This window comes from Podarcis vaucheri, assembly GCF_965113315.1.
Source record: "Podarcis vaucheri genome assembly, chromosome: 1".
Classification (NCBI taxonomy): Eukaryota; Metazoa; Chordata; class Lepidosauria; order Squamata; family Lacertidae; genus Podarcis; species Podarcis vaucheri.
This window is the reverse complement of record NC_138759.1, coordinates 72,505,035-72,527,735: the sequence shown is the minus strand read 5'-3', so window position 1 is coordinate 72,527,735 and position 22,701 is coordinate 72,505,035. Positions and strand designations below refer to the sequence as shown.

The window sequence follows — 22,701 nt, the reverse complement described above, 5'->3', positions numbered from 1 at the left end:
AAATAAACATCAGGAGGTACTTTCTGATGGCAAGAGCTGTTTGACAATGGAATGGACGCCCTTGGAAGGTGGTGGTGTCTCCATCATTCAAGATTGGATGGCCATTTGTCATGGATGCTTTACTTGAGATTCCTGCATTACATGGGGTTGGACTAAATGACCCTCAGGGTCCTTTCCAACTCCAGAATACTGTGATATATATATATATATATATATATATTTACTAAAAACCAGTTCATAATATGCTCCCCCAAATAGTTGCCAGAGTACGGCTAGTTAATACTACTGAGGTAAGGACTAGCTTGGTTCTCATTCAGTCAAGGTTCCAAGGTAACCCATTCCAGCGTGAAACAGCTTTGCTTTAGAAATGGGTATTACATTTCCAGTGTTTTGACCCACCTTCAGACAACAGGTTTAGGAAGGAGAGAAGATTTCCTTACTGTTTTAGAGGACCTTGCAGCTAAGATTAGTTTGAAGAAGCAGAATTCAAGGCCAGGGTTGGAAAAGCAGCCTAGGCTCTGCCCTTCCTTTCTGAGGCCAAGGCCTAAATGTTAGGAGTGTGGGGAGCAGAGTACTAAAAAAATATGAGGTTGGTTGTGGGAAGGTGAGGGTTTACCTACTTTTCAAATAGGCGGGTCTTCAGCTTGTTTTTCAATAAAATAGCATCCTATTTCCCATCCTATTTTCACAGTGTATCATAATTTGCTTCCCCCCCTGAAGTCAAATCTGGGTTTATTCTAACTCAGATGTGCAGTATTTTTTATTTTATTTTTTAATGAGCTGGTGTTTTCACGTATTCCTCCTTGCTATGCGTTTTCTTGGAGCAAGCCAGTAATCCTGTTAAAATTGACACACTTAGGACCTACTGTGACAAGTTTGTAGGAAAGTGTTACATGAAAACACGAGAGCTTAGCTGCCTCACTTCTCAACGTCAGTGGATAGTGCCGTTTCGTACATAGGACTGAGGCTTGCTGTGTGACTGTCTCCCCTCTCCCGTGGTGGTGGGTTATATTATGTCCTAGAAGGATCAAGCAGTGAGTTTTAATGACTAGGGGACTTGGGATATTTCTATTAAGGAGCATGGCTTGCCAGTCTGATATCCAAGTAAGGCCTTTGAAAGCCAACCAGACTCCCTTGTGGATACTGAGAACATGTGCAACTCTTTCACTGTATTCCTCCACACCCCCGTCAGTTTAATATTATTGAAAAGCTATAAACAACAGAAGGGGATTACTAAAATACTGTGCGGAAAGTTTGCAACTATTTCTTCCAATTGCTTTGCTCCGGTTTGAACTTATTCTGTTCAAATTCTTTGGTGGCAGCATCAGCTAATATTTAGCTCACATAACAAGTGCTTGTTTGTTCCCTGTGTGGCATCCAGAAAATGTCCCCCCCCCAAAAAAAAAAACTTGCACTTCCTGAAAATATAAAAATGTACAGGAAATACAAGGCCTGCAAAGAACGTCAACTGTTTTGTTTGATACTCTTATCTGGATATGCCACCAGCAGCTTTAGTTACTGGGAAATATTCTGCCATTTAGATTTCAATTTTCCTTGTCGGTGAACAGAGTCAAAAGGACAGTACAACTGTTTCTTACATTATAGCAAGCATTCTGTTTCTGGGACGCTGTCAGTACCAGTTATGTCACTGTAACAATATGAAAATTAGCAGCCTACGGTAGTCCTTAAGCAGCATTAACAGCAATGAATGGATAGGCAGAAGCCACATTGCAACCATTCTGCAGTGTAAAGACCTTGTATACTTGGCACATCTTCTGTTCTGAGAGGGTAAAACACAAGTCTTTAAGATAATTTCCCCCAACCTGGTGCCCCCCCCCCGGTGTTTTGGACTACATATTTCCTTCTTGACCACTTTGACCTGCCGAACTGGCATTGGTAGTGCCACTTAGTGGTTTTCTACAATCAAGCAGTAAGTAAATGTTAATAAATAAATAAATAAATAAATAAGGCGCCCATCAGCTCCACCCAACACAGCCGTGCTGGGAGATGTATCCCAAAACATCTGGAAGGCAACAGGTTGCGGAAGACTTCTCTAACATCTTCCATGGCTGTGACCCTTATCATTTTTTTGTCATGTACTTGCATCTCCATTTACATATGAAATATAGGATGGTGATGCTATGGAGTATGGGCATAAGAATTGTCCTGCCCTGACCCATTTGTCGCTGTCTCACTAACTACGGAGGTTCAAAGTAGAGATAAACAGAGATAAAAGAGAACTTATCTTTTATGGGCGCAATTTCTCTACTACTCCTCCTCCACTCTCAACATAATCCAGTCTTCAAGGCGGAGTTACTAATCAGCTGCGGGCTTTCTCAGCAGAAGGTGTGAATAACCTTGTTGATACGTATATTGACCCCCCAGCAGGCCACCATGGAAGTAAAATGATTAAAAACTTCTAACAGAGGTAAAATAATTTGAAAGTCTAATAAAACAGCTATAAAGACGGCTGTAAAAAGCTGTAAAAGGCTATAGAAGGTTTGTAATCCGGAGGGTTCACGAAGGAGAAGTTGTTACAGCCGCCATCTTCCCAGGGTGTCCCCTGCCTAGTCCATGGTTTGGATAAATATTCTGCTTAAATCAGCCTTCTGTCTATTTGTTAATGTGCAGAAAGATGCTGTAAAAGGGAACGAAGATAGTTTCCTGCTGCAAAAGACTTTAATGGAAAACAAATGAACAGCTTCTCTTGTTATTCTGTATTAATGTTTATTTGTTGCATTAGACGTGTTTCAGCTTGCTATACGACAAATAAAAATGATAAATAATAACAATAAAAAGAAAGTTTCCATCTTCTGTTGTAAATACCCAGAATCCAGTCAGCAGAAATATGCCGTCTCTGAAAATCAGAGAATTATCATAGCAGTTGAGATGTATATTCAAACTGAATATTATAAAAGCCTTTTTTAAATCTGTAAATGTGATGGATGTCCCGTAGGCATTTCAAGTAGCATGAATTTTGATGAAGAGGAGGACGAGGAGGATGAAGACAGCTCAAGTTCGTCACAGTTGAATAGTAATACACGACCAGGTTCTGCAACAAGCAAGAAATCAAATAAGGTGAGAACTCTGATGTGGTGAGGCCAGGTCATGGTTCAAACATTTGTCAAGAGTCATCTAGTGCAATGGCTAGAAATGGTAGTATTCTTCAGACTAAAGCCATCCAAACAGATTCCTCTTAAAATCCTTATCCCATACTTCCACTGGGCTGTTGGCTCTGTTGGAAGCAAATTTAGCATTTGTTGTATGACAAATGTGATGAGCACAAACAACATAACAAATATTATGCAACATTGTGGTGGGTAAACATTACCTGTGAGACTTGGAGGATATGCTGTAAAGTCACCTATCCCATATGGACTGCTCCTGATCATAAGCTGTTGTGTGGCAAACAGATCAAACGGTTGGCTATTGCTGACTAATGCTGCACGTTTCCCACTTTCTCCCCTCCCTTAGTAGCAGTGTAGAGTGACTTTCCTAATTATGGCTGAAGGCACAGGGCCAATGAGAAACTGCGTCAGAGCTATTCTGCCTGGCTGGCTGCCCTCATCAAACTTCTGAGTGGCAGTGCAATCCTAACTACATATAGTCAGGAAGAAGTCCTGCTGAGTACATTGAATATTAACATTTCACCAGATCTTGATAGGGTCAGGATTGCAGCGTACACTGGCGCCTGGGTTTCATCGACCATTTGGAAACCCCAGTTTCCCCAATGTTGTCAATTCAGCACATGGTCTTTGATACACGTGATGTTTGTGGTCCCTTCCAACTCTACAGTTCCATGGTTCATTGAGGACATATTGCCCGCATTCTGGCTTTTGCCCAGTTCAGGCGTATCCCCTTTTCCAACGCAGATCCTGCGTGCCACACTTCTGCTCTTGCTTGCCTTTAGAATAACTGGATCCTGCTGTCTTTTTTTTAAAAAATGACAAAGTAATAATCATAAATAAAAAATAATAATAATGTGCACCCCACAACTGAGACCATTCCATTGTAACTATCCATCCTCCCAAAATTTCAACACCTCTTGCGATAGTTTGACCCCTTTCCATTTTAACAGTACAAATTCTACAAACACCTTCCATAGCTCCTCAAAAACATTTCTCCTGCATATTCCCCATCTTACCTTAGTGGCACATGTTAATTTATCATTCATAGCTATACCCCATACCTCTTTATACCATTCTTCCATTTTACATTCTGCTTGGCCCTTCCACTTCCTAGCTATAATAATTCGCGCAGCTGTCAATAAATTTGTGAGCAAATTTGTGTCTGTCTTTTAAGCACATGGTTGCTTTTCTTCCTCTCCTAGGAGTCGGCCTCTGGGCCTAGCCCTTCGACAAACAACCCCGTCATAGACGTAGACGACCTGGAGGTGTTTGCTGTGAGACCTGCTCCTCAGGGGGTTACTGTCAAATGCCGAATCACAAGGGACAAGAAGGGAATGGACCGTGGAATGTACCCTACTTACTACCTCCACCTGGAAAGGGAAGATGGGAAAAAGGTCATAAAGCAGATCTTGCTGGTTGCTCTTGCTGGTTGCATATAAAACAGCAAAAGAAAACATGCAGAAACAAGCTTGTACAAGTGGGAAAATCCCTATACCCAGAGTTTGGACCATCCATCCCCAACATATGAATTCTGAGCAAAGTTGAGAGTACATTATAACCTGCAAGCAGAGAGAAAAAATAACATAACAATATGCTTTAATCTTGTACATGCTTTCCTGGGAGTAAGTCCTGTGGGGTTTACTTCTGAGTAGACCTGTATAGGATTGCCCGGTTAAGAGACCAAACTCCCCTATGTTCTCTGCATTATTTATAATTAGGAATAGTATATATGATTATTAAATAACCACTTGAATGTTAACATTTAATTTCTGAGCTTGGACAGGGTTTGTTCGTTCCGTTAAAATGTTTCATTCAAGTATTTCCCCAGTGCTAAGTGTCCTAAGACACACTCTTAAACATGGAAATTTATTGCTTTATTAACTGTATACAAACAGAGACGTTTAGATGCTGTGTCTCATTAGGACATTCCTAGTGAGGCAACCCAATCCTGAGCCATATGCAAATAATCAAAAGTGACCAAGGAGTGGAATGGGGAGCTGCCTCTTAGAACATGCTCTTCTTGCATCAGATATGGATGGTAAACATTTTAGGGCAGTTTCACACATTTCTAACTGCCATGTGGTGGCCATTGAATAGCAGTTCCAAGAGTCCATGCAGCTGACTTGATGTCTGGAATCAGCTTTGTATTATAGATGGTCAAATTATACAGAAGTACACGAAGTGTAATCCTACACATATTTATTCAGAAGTAAATCACACTGAAATCAGTAGGACTTGCTCCCAGAGAAGGGTCCATAAGATGCAGCCGTAGGTCAGCTCATTAGACCTCAGGGAAGTGCAACCCTGGTTTGGGATATTTAACATGCCATCCTGCCAGTCCATGTGGAAAGCCAATGCCACATGCTACAATAGCTCCATGGAGCTGGGAGTATGCTGAAATGATTTTCAGAAAGATGTCAGAGTAGCTTGCATTCTCTTTTCTTTCTGAATGTGTTAGCAACACATGGTACTTTGGGTTACAATCGCTTCGTGTTACAAACTCTGCTAACCCGGAAGTAGTTACCTTGAGTTGCGAACTTTGCCCCAGGATGAGAATGGAAATTGTGTGGCAGCAGGAGGCCCTATTAGCGAAAGCACGACTCGGGTTAAGAATAGACCTCCGGAATGAATTAAGTTCGTAACCCGAGGTACCACTGTATTGGGAAACTTGGGGAAAGGGTAATGCAATATTCACTCCCACGTGGCTTCAGGTAGTTGTCTTTTACTTTATACTTTGTCCTTAAAAGTCATTATGCTTGGAGAATTCAAGTGATTAGTAGTTGGACTCTCTACCCTTCTGACCTGAACTGGCATCTGTTTTCCTTTTACTTGAAGGAAACTGTTCAAGCTCAAATTAAACATTTAACAAAGTGTACTAGGTTTAATTATTTAAACCATAAATAATGGATCGAAGGAAGTAGTTTCCTCTGCTGATTTTTTTTAACCCCCCCCCTTTTTTTGCTAACTTTCCCTTTGGCCTTCTACATTTTTGCTGATGATACTAAACCCCAAGAAAATTAGAGTCTGTTTTCTTTTTCTGGTGGTTCTATCAGATTCTGCCTGGAGTGTGACGTTTTGTTCCACTTTCAAATTCCTCAGGTATTTTTGTTAGCTGGAAGAAAGCGAAAGAAGAGCAAAACCTCAAATTACCTCATCTCCATTGACCCTACAGACCTGTCACGAGGAGGAGAGAGTTTCATTGGAAAGCTAAGGTAAAGGTTTAGTTTTTTGAGGCAGGGACAGGGAACCTCTGGTCTTCCAGATGTTCTTAGACTCCAACTGCATCAGCTCCAGCCATCATAGCCAGTGATAAAAGATGACAGGAGCTGGAGTCCAGTCACATCTGAAGGGCCACAGGCTCACCATCATTGATTTATGGTATATTCTAAGATAATCAGATAAACATTTTGGGATTCAGGATACCAGTGGTAACACTGAAAGCAAACCTTTGATATCAGTCCCTGCTTACATTCCTACTACCTTCTTTAGCTCTTGATGGAAAGTCGCAATTGACAGCAATTCACAAAAGAATCAAGTGATCGCTGCTCCTCATTTTGCATAATGGAGCCAAAAGACTTCCTGTTGTTTGTTTGTTTGTTTGTTTGTTTGATTGCTGTCCATTCACCCACTGCAGTAACTTCAGAATGCTTGCAGCATAACTTGATTTAATTACCCCCTTAATTAATTTTAACTACTATTTTTATTTACACAAGCTGGAGTGATTAAAGGGTGGTAAGGAAACTGGCATTCTAGCCTCCCAGAGCATTGGGAAGAAGGGGGCTAATGAGAGATAGAAGTGCCACTGTAGCAGAGTCAGGAGATGGGGAAGAGCCAAAGTCATACCCTCCCAGGAACAGTGTCGCTGCACATCCCTCCCTTGCTGCGACCCAGTCCATCACTCCCACCAGTGTGCTCGGCTGACCTCCTCACCCCCTACCTCTTCTCACTGGGCGAGCCACTCCTGGGCATAGTGGATGAAGTGGTTGACTTGATCCAGGAAGACCTGAGTTCAAACCCCTTTTCAGCTATGAAGCTTGCTTAGCAGCAGACACATATCTTGCAGCCCAATATACCTCACCGGATTGTAGTGAGGATAAACAGGGGAAAGCCATGTACGCTACCCAGAGCTCTTTGAAGGAGAGGGGAGATACAAGTATTAATGATAGCGGTGAGTATTAATGCTGCATGATTTGCTTCAGGATAGAAGTATGCTTTTATGAAGGCTTCATAATTGGTTCACATGGGATCATATCTCTAGCCTTGATACATTTCTCTGAGATTTTGTGAAATTCATTTCAGAGTCTTATAGTAACGGTAGCTCAATCTGGCTTGCCTCTTATTGTATGCAGCCTCCAGAACCTCTGCACTCTCTGGGATTATGATATCCCAGATACACTGGAGAGAGAGAGACAGACAGATAGACAGACAGAGTGCTTAAGGCTCAAATGATGATAATCAGTAGCAGGCAATGAAGGTAATCCATTGTTTTTCCTCTCTAATAGATCAAATCTTATGGGGACTAAGTTTACAGTGTATGATAATGGAGTAAACCCAATGAAAACAACGTTGAGCTTGGAGGCAAGTAATCTGCGCCAGGAGCTAGCTGCTATTTGCTACGTAAGTACCATTCATAAGCAAACGTTTTTCAGTAAGGTAATTAATAATCAAGCATGCAAAGCTGTACTAACCATTCAACACATTTGTGACCCACACCCATACCTAAATCAGGGACGCCCATCGGGGGAAGCCAGAGAGCAGTGATGCCTTTTGCCTGGTCGGTGCTGCGCTCAGACTGTCTTCCCAGCGCATCCTCCTCACCGCTATCACACTTGCTGAAAAATAAGAGGATGTCCCATGATTCCCCTGCTGTCTTGTGTAGTTCTTTTAACTGAGGAAGCCAGATGCTCCCCCATCCAGTTCAAATGAGGAACAGTGGCATCATGTCCAAGGGAGGTGCAGTGACCAAGTGCCTCTAGGAAACTATGACTACCTTTAGGAGCAGATTTTTCAGTGAGAAATGGGCACTGGCCTTGATGCTCTTACATTAAGTCTAGGTAAATAAATTGTGCAAGAGTGGGGTTCATTTCTCTAGGTTTATTATTGGACACCTGGGCCTCTTATGCAAAAGCAGATCACAGTGTATAATCAGAGGTGGTGTAAAACCAGAGTAAATGAGACTGCTGGCTGTGTCCGTTGATTCATTCTGGCCATAAGACTGAGAATATCTGCATCCATTTGCTAATGATAGTGAATGTTGTTTGCATGAGTCATTCCAATCCCAGCACAGATGTACTCGGGATTTCTTTACCCTCAAATGACCCATATCTGCTCAAGTCCTAGACTTCCCTGGAGCAAATGCGACTTGCTGAAATGAGCATCTGATATACAAGATGCAAAATGCTCTTAGCTCACGATGATCACATGCTCCTTTGGTGTGCCTGGGTCAAGCAAACTGCTGGTTACGCTGTGGGTCTGAGTCATCCAGCCTGCTTTGAGTTGCACAAGCAAAGCCAAAGGTTGGCAGTAGATTCACAACCAATTGCCAGATATTACAGGACGGAAGAGAAACCCTAGTCAGCGTTCAATTTATAAAATGAGAGGTGCTTGGCCTGCCTCCAAATCATTTCCAATGCATTGGAAACTGTCATCCTTAATTCTAAATGAATAGGACCTGGGTGAAAGAAAGACTCTCTGCAAATGATCGAAGTTCTTTCATAAGTTATTAGGTTCAGTCCTGATATTTAAAATGTACTCTCAAGGCAAAGGCTTGCATCAGATTAAGCCCTATGCAGGCAACACCCCCCCCCATTTACATGGGGGTTACATTCCAAGGCACTGCATATTTAAGTGAAATCATGTATGTTTGAAACACCATTGAAAAAGCCTGCAAACACCCTGTTCTGCTCCTTTTTGTGACATTTTTGGGTCCCTTCCAGGTTCTGTGCAATGCGCTTGTGCACGGTTGCACATATATTGAAAGTGCTTAAATGGGGGGGGGGTTGCTGTACCTTGTGCAAGCTTCTTTGTATTAAGATCAGCAACGTGCTGGAAGCAAGAAAGTCTGAGAAACTCAGGAACCACTCATCACAAAAGTTTGTTTGCTTAATATATTGTATTTACACATTGCTTTCCCACCATGCTGGGATTCAAGAGGTATTTGAGTAAAGCACTTCAGATGTCTTTTAAGATCATACACTGCATGGTCATTTTGTATATTATAGCCCACATTTGGGAGCATTCTTGGTTACATATCTGTGGAAGAATGTGTGCATGCTTTCGTAGTCCACCTCACAGGATTATGTGCAAAAAAGTTGCATGAGTGGATGATCAATTCCGACAAAAAATTCCCCATGCCTGTGTGCATAGGAGATGTCCCCAAAAAGCCACATTCTATGCAAATTGCTTAATCGGATCAGAAGTGGCCCCAAAATGCATATTCACTTAAGTCCTGGGTGTGTAGGATCCTGAATGGCTTTCAAAACAAGGCAGTCCTACAGAAATGGCACTGCTGCTGATTAATAAATCTACAGCTGCACCTAATGGTCATAGTTAGAACTGCAGCAGAAGAGAGATTCCAGCCAAGTCCTTAGAAATATAACAATTAGTGAGAAATTGTCTGTTGCTGACCTCTTGACCACTTACATGCAATTTAGTTTGCATAAAACTGTGACATGGACCTTAGTTCCCAGTTATCAAGTTGGGCTGCAGTGCTCCAACAGTTTTTGTACTACTACCGTTGAAATAAGTGTGTGCAACTGACAACGCAGTTTTTGCAGTTGTGCACTTAACATTACTCAACTGTGATAATGGGTTAAAATTCACCTGCTTGTGTGTGCTGGGTGCAGTTTAGAACAACTTGCAATCACAAAAATAAGGTGGGTCCTGAAAATATGCACTAACTGTCAAAAGCCACTTGTTGCGTTCTTGTTAATGATACTTCTTGTTGGGTAGCGCAGAGCTGTAGCCGGTGCTGAAGTGTCTGCACATGTTTAAACTTTATGCAAAGTATGTTTTATGAAGTGCCTACATTTTCCCTTTCCTCGTGAACTTACAAGGTAAAATTGAATATTTCGGGACGCTGTTGGCCAACAGTGGGGTGGCTTTGTAGCAACACCTTTGTCGGCTAATTACTGTTTTATCATCAGTGATATTTGTTTGGAAAGACTGACTTCCAAAGGAAAGATTTGTGGTATTCAAAATGCTTCTCCTATTCATTTCAAAACAGGAAACAAATGTTTTGGGGTTTAAAGGTCCTCGTAAGATGAGTGTCATCATACCAGGGATGAATATGGACCATGAGAGAGTTTCCATCAGGCCACGCAATGTAAGTCACTCTTCTCAGTAAAATTAGCTCACCTGCAATGACTGTGGGCGCATTTGTTTAAGCTAAGGGTTTGCCAGCCTCTTCATAATGAGTCTCAAGTGTGTGTGGGAGGGTGCATACTAAGCAAGTTGTTGTTGATGATGATACATTTAAATATCTAAAATAAAAGTAAATGTCACAGGCTGTGGAGGAGGGATACTGGAGATGCAAAAAACCTAGCTGCCATAAAGCAGTGATAGAACAGATGCTTTTCATGCCAAAGGTTCCACATTCAATCACTAGCATTTCCAGATTAGGAGAGAACACTGAACAGAGATAATACTGAGCTCAAAGTTCTGTCTTAGTACTGTGTGCTAGGTTCCTAATCTGAGTTTCACAGATTACCCAAGGTGCTGGTCAATAATATTCTCATGGCTGCAGCTGCCTATGCCAATTTCTTCTTCTAAGTTCCATGTGCAGAAGCAGACGTGTTTAGCTCATCTCCAGAGACAACTACATTCAACTAACTTCTACTCATAGTAGACACTGAAATTAAGAAGCATGACTAATCTAGGTCCATTAATTTCAGTGAGTCTACAGTTGAGTGGAAGCTAGCTGACAACAACACTCAGTGCAAGGAATTCAAGGAACTTAAGCATTGTCATGGACCTTTAACCCCGTGAGCATTGCAAAAAGCTGCTTTCACTGTGGTATGGTAAAATTCAGTGCACAGAGCTCTGTGCTTGCTGTCAGGGTTGCCACTCTTCTGCGCGTGGTACTGGTGGCTTCTCACATCTGCATACATAAAAGCTGTCATGCTTGCTGAAGTTGTGAGAATAGGTCATTAACAAGGAGCCTCTGAATGATAGGTGGCTTTTCTTTTTTAGCAAATACAGCCTGCACAAGATACTAGTGGCTACAGCTCTGCATACAGAGAAGCTGTCATGTTAGCTTAAATCATGTATCTCAGGAGTTTCCCTGACTCATATTTAATATATGAAATCTTTAAATAAAAAAGCCACTTGTCTCTCTGTCATGGTCTTCAATCTCATCACCAATAAAGGAGACACTCGGAGAATAGTTTTGGCATCTGACCTTGAAGTGTGGGCAGACAGATATGGGAGATATGGGGGCTGCATGTAAAGACTGTTTTTTGAGAGAGTGATGGCATGGGGGTGGGCACATTCTGATGTTCCATAAACCAAAAGTAAAAAGTGGGCTTTTGCTAAAATGATGTCTTTTCCTTGGCTTTCATAGGAGCATGAAACTCTCCTGGCAAGGTGGCAGAATAAAAACACAGAAAGTGTCATTGAGCTGCACAACAAAACTCCAGTCTGGAACGATGACACCCAGTCTTACGTTTTAAATTTCCACGGTCGCGTGACACAGGCCTCAGTGAAAAATTTTCAAATTATTCACGATAATGATCGTAAGTACAGCTGCTATAGCAAAACTGCCTGGAAATGCTGTTTATTTGTCTGAAATCTGATAAACAGAGGGAGAGAGAGAGAGAGAGAGAGAGAGAGAGAGAGAGATTCTGTTTTTGTTACACTTTGCTCAGTGTCCAGTCCCCCAACCGTTCTGTGGATGCAAAGGCTTGACACAGAAGATGAGGAAGTAGGGCAGCCTGGTCTCACCTGGTGCTTTCTAGATGTCTTAGGGTACAGCTCATACCATCCTTCACCATTGGCCACGCTGGCAGGGGTTGACAGGAGGTATAGTCCTAAACATCTCAAGGCTACCAGACTGGGGATGGCTGAACTATTGATAACTAGTTCACAGAATTAACCAACACCGAGCAATTTGACTTCACCATGGAACTTAGTCAGAGCATGTACTAGTTTTTGAGAAAGTTGGAAGGTTTTATGTTGGGGGGTGTAGCTTTTGGTGGTGTATACACTCATTTGCTATTGTCACTGTTGCCTCTAGTTAAATAGGTTTTGCAGGTTGCTATTTTTTTAATATGGCCACCGAAAGTGATGAAACCTGAAACAGAGGTAGTGGAATGAGCATGCGCACCATGGGGATCAAGGCCTTTGCTACACTGTGATGTGCCCCACAGTTTATGGGGAGAGGAGACTTACACCCCTTAACATTTGCCTGGCTGGAAAGGATTAACAGTGAAGGCAAAGAGTGTTGGGAAAGGCTACTATAGAGTGAGTTCAGTCAGGGTAGCAGGCTGGGGAGCTGAGGTGGGGGCGGGGGAGAAGGATGCTTTGCCCCGTCTCTTCCTGATTGCTGCAGCTGCCTTCCGCTTCTCTATTCATCTCATCTGCATCTCTGTATCCTTTTTCTGTTTCCTGGCTCTGCCCTTTATGAGGACATCCTTGGTATGAGAGGAAGCGCCAGGCAATTCACAGCTGGCCAGCATCTCAATCATGCCCCTTTCAACTCTCTAAAGGAAACTGTCTCCCAGGCTGAATTCATTGAATCTGGGTGGTGAAAATGATTTTTCATCTTCCCCTGCTTTATATTTTGGACTGCAAGTTAGTGTGACACACACTCAATACACAGAACCTTATATTGATGTCCTTGTACTGTGTTTCTTTACTCCCCACCCCACCCCCACCCTCTTCCAGCTGACTATATTGTGATGCAGTTTGGCCGTGTGGCAGAAGATATTTTCACTATGGACTACAACTACCCAATGTGTGCACTTCAAGCCTTTGCTATTGCCCTGTCCAGTTTTGACAGCAAGCTGGCTTGTGAGTGAACTAGCTTACATCCGAGTCTCACTACCACCAGGACCACATGCTACCAGAAGAAGGAGGAGTAAAGAGATGTTCCAGGTTTTCTCTGGTGTCATCACTGGTTTCATGTTTTAACGGGGCAGGTAAAATTTGCTTTTTTGAAGGACCAACCCTTTTGCTGGAGAGAAAATATTTTAAAATTCAGGACTTTCAGGAAATATTTTTTTTCCATCTAGTCTCTATTTTTTTCTGGAAGGGGCATTAGAGATCTGTAAATAGAAATCCTATCTTATGTCCTCAGTTATAGTGATGAAGATGTGCCATGAGGTACTGTATCATGGCTTAAAGTGAAAACACCATCGAGAGTGGTGCTTTTTCGTCTTCTTTCCTAAATCCATGACAGCTACCGCAACACAAATCTGGTTTTTAGATTTAAGAAGTATTCAGAGGCTGTAAGCATACCTCAAGATCGCGTTAAATTCCTTGAGATCTTCACATCACCCACTTTAGAAACAAGACCACGGGAAAGATGCACTTTAAAAACACACACACGCACCCAGAGATGAAGGTAGCATTTGGTCTCAAGGCCAAGACCAAACTTAATTTGTTATATTGCTTACGTGGGAGGGGCCTGGTGAATTTTTAGTCATGATGGGAGATGGGCGAGAGAGAATCAGGAAGCACAAATTAATGTTGCACAAGTCACTTGTTAGCAAAGTTGTCATTTTATAGACGTGTTTTAATTTAAACCTTACTTTCAAATGCAACGTCATTGTTATTTTTAAAGGAGAGAATCTGCACTCTTGCAAAATTGCCATATGCATGCTAGAAATTATGTTATCTCATAAGTCATATCTGGGGAACTTCCTGTTATCATCAAGAGCACGCATTCAGTTTGCATGTATGATGCCTTGGGTTCAATCTGTGGCACATTCAGTAAACACAGAGTTGTGGGACCTGGTGACCCTTCAGGTTTTGCTTGATTTCACCTCCCAAGCATGGCCAATGCTTGGGGATGAGGGGGTTTGTAGTCCAGCAACACCCAGAGGTCTGCAGGTTCCACTTTTCTGATCTTAAGGTTCTGAAGAGCTGGGCTGGAAGACTTGAAGAACTGCTGCTCATGAACATTGTCAATATTGAGCTGGCTAAATTCAGGTCACCTCCATATGTTCTGTATGGCACTCAGTTACTTGGATGAAGACCTCTTCAGACAACTGCCTCTGTGGCAGCTGTTTAGAAGACAATGCAGCTATTGCAAAATGTTACGATTACAAAATATGTCCTGCACTTTTGAGGACAAAATCTAGAATTACCATATGCTAAACCTACAGTGACTGATACTGTCCACGTATCTGTTTTCATAGAAAGGACTATTAAGTTGCACGTTGATGTGAAAATACCACCTACCGAGACTGAGCCAGCTTGCTGTGCAAGTGTATTTTAGGTTACACGCAAAAGTGGACATGAAAATTTGTGGCGGACATGCAAATTTATTTTTTAAAGTGTCCCAGTTTTAAATATATACTATGCTGCCTTTTAATTACTAGATCAAAATGTTTCAGAAGAGTACAGGCTGTTGAATATCCTAATTTCTTGTATTTTAAGTTCAGAAAAAGGTACTACAAATTGAGCTAAAAATCTCCCCTCAAATATATAAAAGGATGTCATATAGAGGAGGGAGAAAGGTTGTTTTCTGGTGCTCCAGAGAAGTGGACACGGAGCAATGGATCCAAACTACAAGAAAGAAGATTCCACCTAAACATTAGGAAGAACTTCCTGACAGTAAGAGCTGTTCGACAGTGGAATTTGCTGCCAAGGAGTGTGGTGGAGTCTCCTACTTTGGAGGTCTTTAAGCAGAGGCTTGACAACCATATGTCAGGAGTGCTCTGATGGCGTTTCCTGCTTGGCAGGGGGTTGGACTCGATGGCCCTTGTGGTCTCTTCCAACTCTATGATTCTATGATTCTATGAGCTGAAAGGATGGTTCGCCACTTTGGTCCAGATTCAGAGGGAGCATGCAGTAAGGCAAAGCACACAGCTTGGGAGAAACCAAGGTGCCATGCGAGTTGTAGGAAGACACTCTTTCTTGGCCATATCAAGAGAAGGCTGGGAATAAACAGCTTCACCACCAATACCATACAAGGGTTACCGGGATTCACTTTGGATGTATGTCATTGTGTAGTGGGCAAGAAATACTTCAAAATCTCCCCTCCTAAGTCAATACACATTAGCATTCTATTATTGGATGACAACGAAGCAGGGACCATGCCCCAAGATGTGGAGAAACCCTAATATAATGACAGTTCACACAGCACAAGGATTCACCCAACCCAGTGAATTTCCATTTTCTGTGGGATGATAGCCGATTATGAGAGTGGTGAAATACTTTCATGTGGCCATGCAATATGCAAGGAAAGAGATTTACGGCATCCCAGATTATGGATTAGCTAAAAACCCACTGCAAAACTCTGCCAATGAACTCTACATAAAAATCTGATAGAAGAGCTTTATGGCAGAATCCAAAAGAGCCTTATTCAACATTATTTTTTTTATTTTAAATATTTATATGCCAGTCTTCACCCTATTTAGGATTTCAGGAGCAACTGTATCATGATACATATACAATAATAAAACAGTTAAAAATTGCAATGTTAGAATGCCTAGGTAAAGAATAACACATTTGCCTGGCGCCAAAGATTGCAACATAGGTGTCAAGCTAGCCTTTTTTTTTTAAGAGAGGACATGGCATGAGAGAGGAAAAACTGCTGGGAAAAAAAGCCTTTCTTTTGTTTGTTTTTTATTTACATGTATTTATAAACCACTTAATATTTAGAAAAAATCCAAAGTGGCATACATAATTTTTAAAAAATACAACCTAATTTCAAAAATCCTCATTGACCAGTGAAATAAAATAACTTGCTAATGTTGCTTATTGGCGTCAGTTGTTTAAATAGCATACCTTCACTAATCTTAAAGCAAGAGCAGATTGATATTAGAAGAATTAGATTTAGGCTGATTTCTGTGGACCTGTTCTCCGAGAAAGAGTGTTGCAGCCTCAGAAACGTGACCATCAGCCAACCAGACATTTCCTCCAATTTACCAAATATTTGTATGATAAGAAAATAAGATCCAAGGACGCGGCTGTGATGAGAGTTTATATCCATCTGGACTGTGTGATTTTAGATATTCAGATAATTATGTTCTGTGTATTTGCCCCCTGTGGGGAGGTAGATTTTTACAAAGAAGGGAGCAAGCGGATTTCCTTGTTCAAGTGTGCATTTGAATTATTGTTGCTTTTTAATGCCTTTATTTCATAGATTCTTTCAGCAAGGCAAAGGGGCCTCAGTGGGATTATCAGTAGCAATTCTTTCCAAAGTGGGTAGCTGGGAAGACTTGAGTGAGAGTTTGTTCATGCCTTGGGCCAAGTTATCAAAATATTCTAAACAGGGAGAATTGTTGCTGTCTTTCCCCACCATCAGTCATTACAGAAAAGACATGCATTAAGCACCAAAGAATTTCAGGTTTTAGATTACTAGAGATTTGGATTCAGGGGACCTTATCAAAGTGCATGCGAGGGAAGCAAGATTCACAGCAACAAATTAGGCTTTTAAAAAAAATTCTTTGTGGCTGGAAACCAAAACAACTGTGAAGAGCTTACTTACTCCGCCAAACCTTTATTAGGCATTACAATTCTAGGCCAACATAAAACATCCATATATAAAATTTTAAAATATATACGAATAAACAGCCATGCAAAATATATAATAATGAGGATATTAATTGGGATTTCTTCCCGCTAAATAGTGCCATTCACCACCCGAAGACATACTGTTGACAAAAACTCAACCATCCTTGCAGTTACTTCCAGGTTGATGTCAGACAGACAGAATCTGATATTTTCATTGTGCCATGATGTTAGACTACCCCAAAAAGAGGATAGCACACATTTTATGTAACTGGTTGTACAATAGACAGTAGAAAAGAATTTGTTCTACCGTGTCCGGAACATTCAAAGAACATCCACAATGTCTGTCATTTCTGGGGAAATTTCAAGAGCAAGCATTTCCAAGGCCTTAAGTGCAGTAACCAAATAGTCTTAAGGAAATAATAATCATAAAGGATAGCGCTTTGGAGAAAAAGGTGTTTCGATTGCCGAAAGAATCTACATCTCTGCGTTTTACAGCACCCTTGTTCGTTAGGAGGATTTGAATAGGTCAAGTGTTTGGGCAGCTGGGCTGGGCAAGATGGTTTATAAAGTTATGCATTGAATGGGGGGGAAAGTGGATGCCTCCCAACATTACCAGAACTTAGGGGTCAGCCAGTGAAATTGATCACGAAGCTGTTTGTTCACACAATGCATGATTAATAAATGGAATGTTCTGCCACAAGGTGAAGCTTTGGGCACCAGCATGGCATTTCAGAAAGGAGCAGACATTCTTGGGCTATTAAACATCATAGCTAAAAGGGTATCTAGGTTTAGATGCAAAATGTTACTGAATTGGGTTTTTTTTGGGGGGGTACCGGTTACTTAAGTTCTCAAAGGGGGTGAACTACTTCCAGGGCTCCCTCCTTCCTGGAAGTTTTACGCTGCTCCAAAAAGCATTGCTCTAATCCCAGGTGTGTGGAGAGTGGCTGTAGTTTCTCAGTGATGAGGAAAACAACTCGGCATGCACTCGAGTGGAGCACTGAGGCTGACATTTGGCCCTAGCACCTGTCTCAAATGCCAGCCTCAGTGCTCTACCTGAGCGCAAAGCTGAGTTGTTTTCCTCTTCACTGAGAAACTACAGCCACTCTCCACATACCTGGGATTAGAGCAACGCTTTTTGGAGCAGAGCATACTAAATGGTAACCATGTTCACAAAGAAAATCAGGATTTATATATATATATATTTATATATACAGGGTGAATCTTTTAAAAGAGGCCTTGTGGAGCATGTGTACTCTGTATCCACGGGCCTCTTTTAAAGGACTCACCCTGTATACACACACACACACACACACACACACACTCTTAAGAAAAAACAATATATATTTGTCTTTGAATACTGACTGACTGCTTTTCTAACAAAAGCACCTAAGGCCACAACAAAACCCATATTTCACGCATGTAGCTGGTGTACAGCATCATCCTAGACACAAATGCAATCCTCTGAATATGGAGAAAATGCAATATCCTGGCCATATAAGAACATACCTGTTCTCCGCACAACAGTGTTATTCTTAGAAATGGCATTATTCTAGCAGCAGAGAAATATCAAGGTGATTGTTGTGTAAATGCCAGAGAAATAAAGGATTAGGGTGAGCAAGGTTCTGCCGCTCATGCAGAATGAAAATGAAAGGCAAATAAACTAAAGCCGACTTATAAAACACTCTAGAAAGTATATTCTATTTCTGTCCCACCTATATTGCTCCAATGGCTGTCATTACTAAAGGTTATGCTGCAACTGCTTGCCTATCCAGAGGCTGCCACCCTAAATATACTAAGGAGCAAGTTGGTTTTCTTCTACAAATCTGACTTGGAGGCTACTGGGTTGTGTCCGATTTCAATCACCTCCAAAAGAAAAGAGGCACTAGTTGAAGGCACTTTCATAATACAAACCTAACCATGTTTACACAGAAACAGGTCCCTGTCAGTTCAGTTGACTCGCATTATTCCGACAGAGTAAAAACTGCAGAAGGCCCAACATATTTGATAGTCCATTCGAGAATTAGGTTGCCCTGCACACAGATCCTAGGCACACTTACTGAAAGGTTCATTCCCACTTGGTTCAATGGCTAAATAAGTGCGCTCAGCGTTACAAACTAAAGCAGTCATCTTTGTTAGCAAAGGAAAATAGATTCCATAGCTCACTTTTATGCACATCCCTGTCCCTGTGGGCACCCAAGCCTTAGGCTGTAGGTGGGCTCCTGTGGGGGGTGGGGGTAAAGAAATAAAAGTTCACCTCCTTTTCTGCTATAATTCCTTCTCCAACCCCTCCTGGTTTAACTTTTCACGTTTTTCTTTAGAAGCAGCATTCTGTGGAATCGGAAGTAAATGATAAGTGTCTCTTAAGATGATGCTTGCAATCTGCATTTTTAATAATAATAATAATAATAATAATAATAATAATAATAATAATAATATTTAATTTATACCCTGCCCAGCACTCTGGGTGGCTTCCAAAACATATAAAAATATAATAAAACACCAAACATTAATAGTAACAATCAGATCCTATATAAAAAATGTCACAGTAACCTTAAAACAAACAACTTATATCAAATAAAGCAATACTGAATAAGCCATTAAGATCTAATAGTAAACAGTAAAATTAAACAGCAGCAAATAATAATTAAACAGTTTACACTTATCAATTACAGTAAAGAATTACTAATCTATAATCAATAAAAATAACAGCGAATCGCAATGCATAAAAATACCACAAAAGCATATACTTATATTTTAAATCTTCTGTCCAGTTTATCAAATTTAAATTTATGGATGACTTGCTAAAAAGAACCACACTTCTGCTCAATTAAGCTTTGAAACAGCAATTCCTCCCTGCAGGATAGGGTGACCTCTTTGGGTAGCCTGCCCCCAGAAACTAATTTTATCTAATGGATGCCTGCCTGTGTGCTCTAGTAGGGGTGGGATTTCCCAGTGGCTAGAGCTGGCCATCCAGTTGAGGCCCTTGAGTCACTGATGGCAATGAAGCAGGCCAAATGATGCCTAGAGCATGAGTGGCACAAGACCTGCTACGAAGTTGAGTGAACAGAACTTAGTGCACATAATGATACATACTATAAGATGGCGCAGGCGGTGAAGGTCTACTTGGCATCCTTGTTCGCATCCTCAAGTAGCCACCTGGTGAAACTCTCCAGAGGGGTCTGCTGACACGAGCTTCGGTGACCCGGCAACAAAGTAGCTCGTCTCTCTGCAGCACGCAAGGATAGTGTGGCTTTTATTGCAGATATGTAGAGGTTTGTCAGCAGATGGGTACAGTGGTACCTCAGGATACATATGCTTCAGGTTACAGACTCCGCTAACCCATAAATATTACCTCGGGTTAAGAACTTTGCTTTCAGGATGAGAACAGAAATTGTGCTCCGGCGGCATGGCAGCAGCAGAAGGCCCCATTAGCTAAAGTGGTGCTTCAGGTTAAGAACAGTTTCAGGTTAAGAACGGACCTCCGGAATGGATTAAGTACTTAACCTGAGGTACCATTGTATATGGAAAGGGTTTCTAAAAGCAGAAGTTTGAAAACTAATCCTCTAACATGTTTGTTACCAGAATGCTTTAGACAGAAGCCATGGCTGGTAGAAAACAAGTACCAGTTTGTAGTGCAGGTATGCCCTATATTGTCCTGGATTTTACGCCAGCCTGTTTCATTGCATCCCAAAACAGCAAAACCCATCAGCCCGCCTGTTTAATGTGCCTTATTCATGAGACACTTTATGATTTGCTACATTTTGATACCTAGGCAGCTTTAGTGAAAGCATGAATGGGCAAAGAACAAAAAGCCGTGTGCAATGGCAAACCGACAAATCAGTCAAGCCCCCCTGCCCCCAAATTTGGAAGATTACATGAATGGTTGAATTATCTAGAGATATTTCCAAACAGTCAAGAAATAACTTTGGTTATGGTTGTTTCATTTTTGTAAACATACAGCCTTGGAGGAAAAAGCATTTGTTGACCTCCTGGGTTATTTCCCCGCCATTTGAAAGCATTGGCTGCCAGCATGAAATGTACATTGGATTTCTTTTGAAAGCAGCATTTGAAACTTCTGCAATACGTATAAATAAAAGTGCCACTATTTTAGGTAATGCAGTAATGTGGTGCAGGAAAAAGTCCTGCAAGGCAAGCATTTTAAAAGCTAGAAAGCTCATTGTCAACAGACTCTGGACAAATTCAGCACACTAAGTGGCAGAGTGCATTCTCTGTCTCTAAAACAACTTGCAAAGAGATTTGGGTTACATGGGTGTGCCTTGAGGCTGTACAACAAAATGTAAGTTTGGTGATTGTTTGGTATGAAATAAAAGAAACACAAATGTTTGGAGGGCTAGGGCCAAATATTTATCCATTGTAATATGCATTATATATACTTAGCCAAATTCAAAATCTTTAACGCTAAGGGCTGCTTCTGATGTTGTGAAAGAATAAGGAGGCTGCTATCCTGTTTGCTCAGTTAGGCCCCTCCATCAACACAAACAGTCCTGTGACAATATCTAAAGATTTATGTTTGCACAGTAAATTGACTTGGTAAGATGTCTTCAGCAACTAATCAGATCAGATCATTGATCTCCCACCAACCTTTCTAGTTCTGTCCTTACTTGGGCATTTAGGAGAGACTGGCTGGAAGTTAATCCATGAAAAATCTACCTGCAGCACAGGTAGCATCTAAGTTGGGACTCACGGAAGAAACATCCCCTTAACTTTTCTACCAGGGCAAGCTGTAGGTTTGAGAGGGCCTGGAATTCTTCATTTTTTTGTGCGATCACTTGGTGGCACCTGAGGGCATCAGCAGCACTCTGATATGCCGGATCTAGCTGTTACTGGCATTGTGCCCCCAACCAATGCTTATATTGGAGGCATGGGGGAATTAAATGGTGACCCACCTGTGTGGTGCTGGTTGGAGCTCTGGACCAGAAAACAACAAAAAGGGTGGTCCATCGCAGGCACCAGCAGTGGGTCCTGCTAGGGATCAGGTGTCCTGACAGTTGCCCATTAATGCCAAGGGGGTGAAGCCAGCCCTGAGTTTTACCTCCAGCTCGGGATCCACAATCAAGCCTGGTGACTTTCCAGCTTTAAATCTAGTGATATTCTCTGCCTTCTCCAGAGCGGGGACCTGGCCAAAGACTCTCTTGGATTTTGCTTGGAAAGGAGCAAGCTGTATTGCAGCTTACCAAGCTTCTCTGAGGCTCAGCATAGCTGGGATGAGCCCCTGCAGGACAGGGGTCTGGCCTCCACAGCAAACACTGGCTGTCCCTGTTCAGAGAGAAGGGAAGAGTCCGTGGCAAACACAATTGTCAACTGGTGACCAAGGCCAGCCAAAATGTGTGGACTCTTGACCCCCAACCTCCCACTAACTTCTTTGTAGAATCATCCAGCCAGCATTTGCAGGGCGGGGGGGCGGGGGCGGTTCTTATAAAGAATATGGCAAAAAGCATTTCAATCTCTTCCCACTTTACTTACTTTGAACTTCCTTCAGTTTAAAAAATGTCACTGACAGCCTCAGTTTCCCGTGAGTAATTCTAACTCACACTCTCTCAATGCATGGGCCCTATATTTTAGAATGAGATCAACCGTAATGGGGGAAAACCCCCAGTGCAGTTTGCAAAAATCAGATTTTGCCATTCTGGTTTCTGTGAAAGGCTTATTAAAACGTAATTGTAAGGACAAAACAAGGATGTCCCAGGAAGTTGCGGCACTGAAAGTTGTACTTAACAGTTTTTCAGACAGCTGGATCACTGCTGTCCTTTGGTTCAATGGCCAGCGAAGAATATGTGAGCCTGAACTGTGGAAAAAACCCATAAATGAGAACCAAACTGGAGACAGAATTGTGTGATGTTATTCTGAAGGATCTGTCCTGTAACTGACCAGG

At 41.8% G+C, this 22,701-nt stretch overlaps 1 protein-coding gene and 1 long non-coding RNA gene across 8 annotated transcripts in view; one reads left to right on the top strand and one right to left on the bottom strand.

The window, feature by feature from the left end:
• The window catches only part of TUB (TUB bipartite transcription factor), a 121,284-nt gene extending 106,891 nt beyond the window's left edge, over positions 1–14,393 (top strand). For all 6 annotated transcript variants that reach the window (XM_082194230.1, XM_082194227.1, XM_082194231.1 and 3 more), the window contains 7 exons: positions 2,957–3,078; positions 4,331–4,522; positions 6,228–6,340; positions 7,631–7,745; positions 10,354–10,452; positions 11,689–11,860; positions 13,011–14,393. In XM_082194230.1, the coding sequence (XP_082050356.1) occupies positions 2,957–3,078; positions 4,331–4,522; positions 6,228–6,340; positions 7,631–7,745; positions 10,354–10,452; positions 11,689–11,860; positions 13,011–13,144 (947 nt within the window). In that variant the 3' untranslated portion in view covers positions 13,145–14,393. The remainder of the gene's footprint in view (positions 1–2,956; positions 3,079–4,330; positions 4,523–6,227; positions 6,341–7,630; positions 7,746–10,353; positions 10,453–11,688; positions 11,861–13,010) is intronic.
• LOC309516952 lies at positions 2,941–19,250 on the bottom strand. 2 transcript variants are annotated; one of them, XR_014213087.1, is made up of 4 exons: positions 19,063–19,250; positions 7,848–7,960; positions 3,332–3,929; positions 2,962–3,052 (listed from the first exon to the last, which is right to left on the bottom strand). It is a non-coding gene; the product is annotated as an uncharacterized lncRNA (long non-coding RNA). The 2 variants fall into 2 exon arrangements; XR_014213088.1 differs by lacking the exon at positions 3,332–3,929 and having other exon boundaries at positions 2,941–3,052; positions 19,063–19,232.
• Between the last annotated feature and the right edge of the window lie 3,451 nt (positions 19,251–22,701).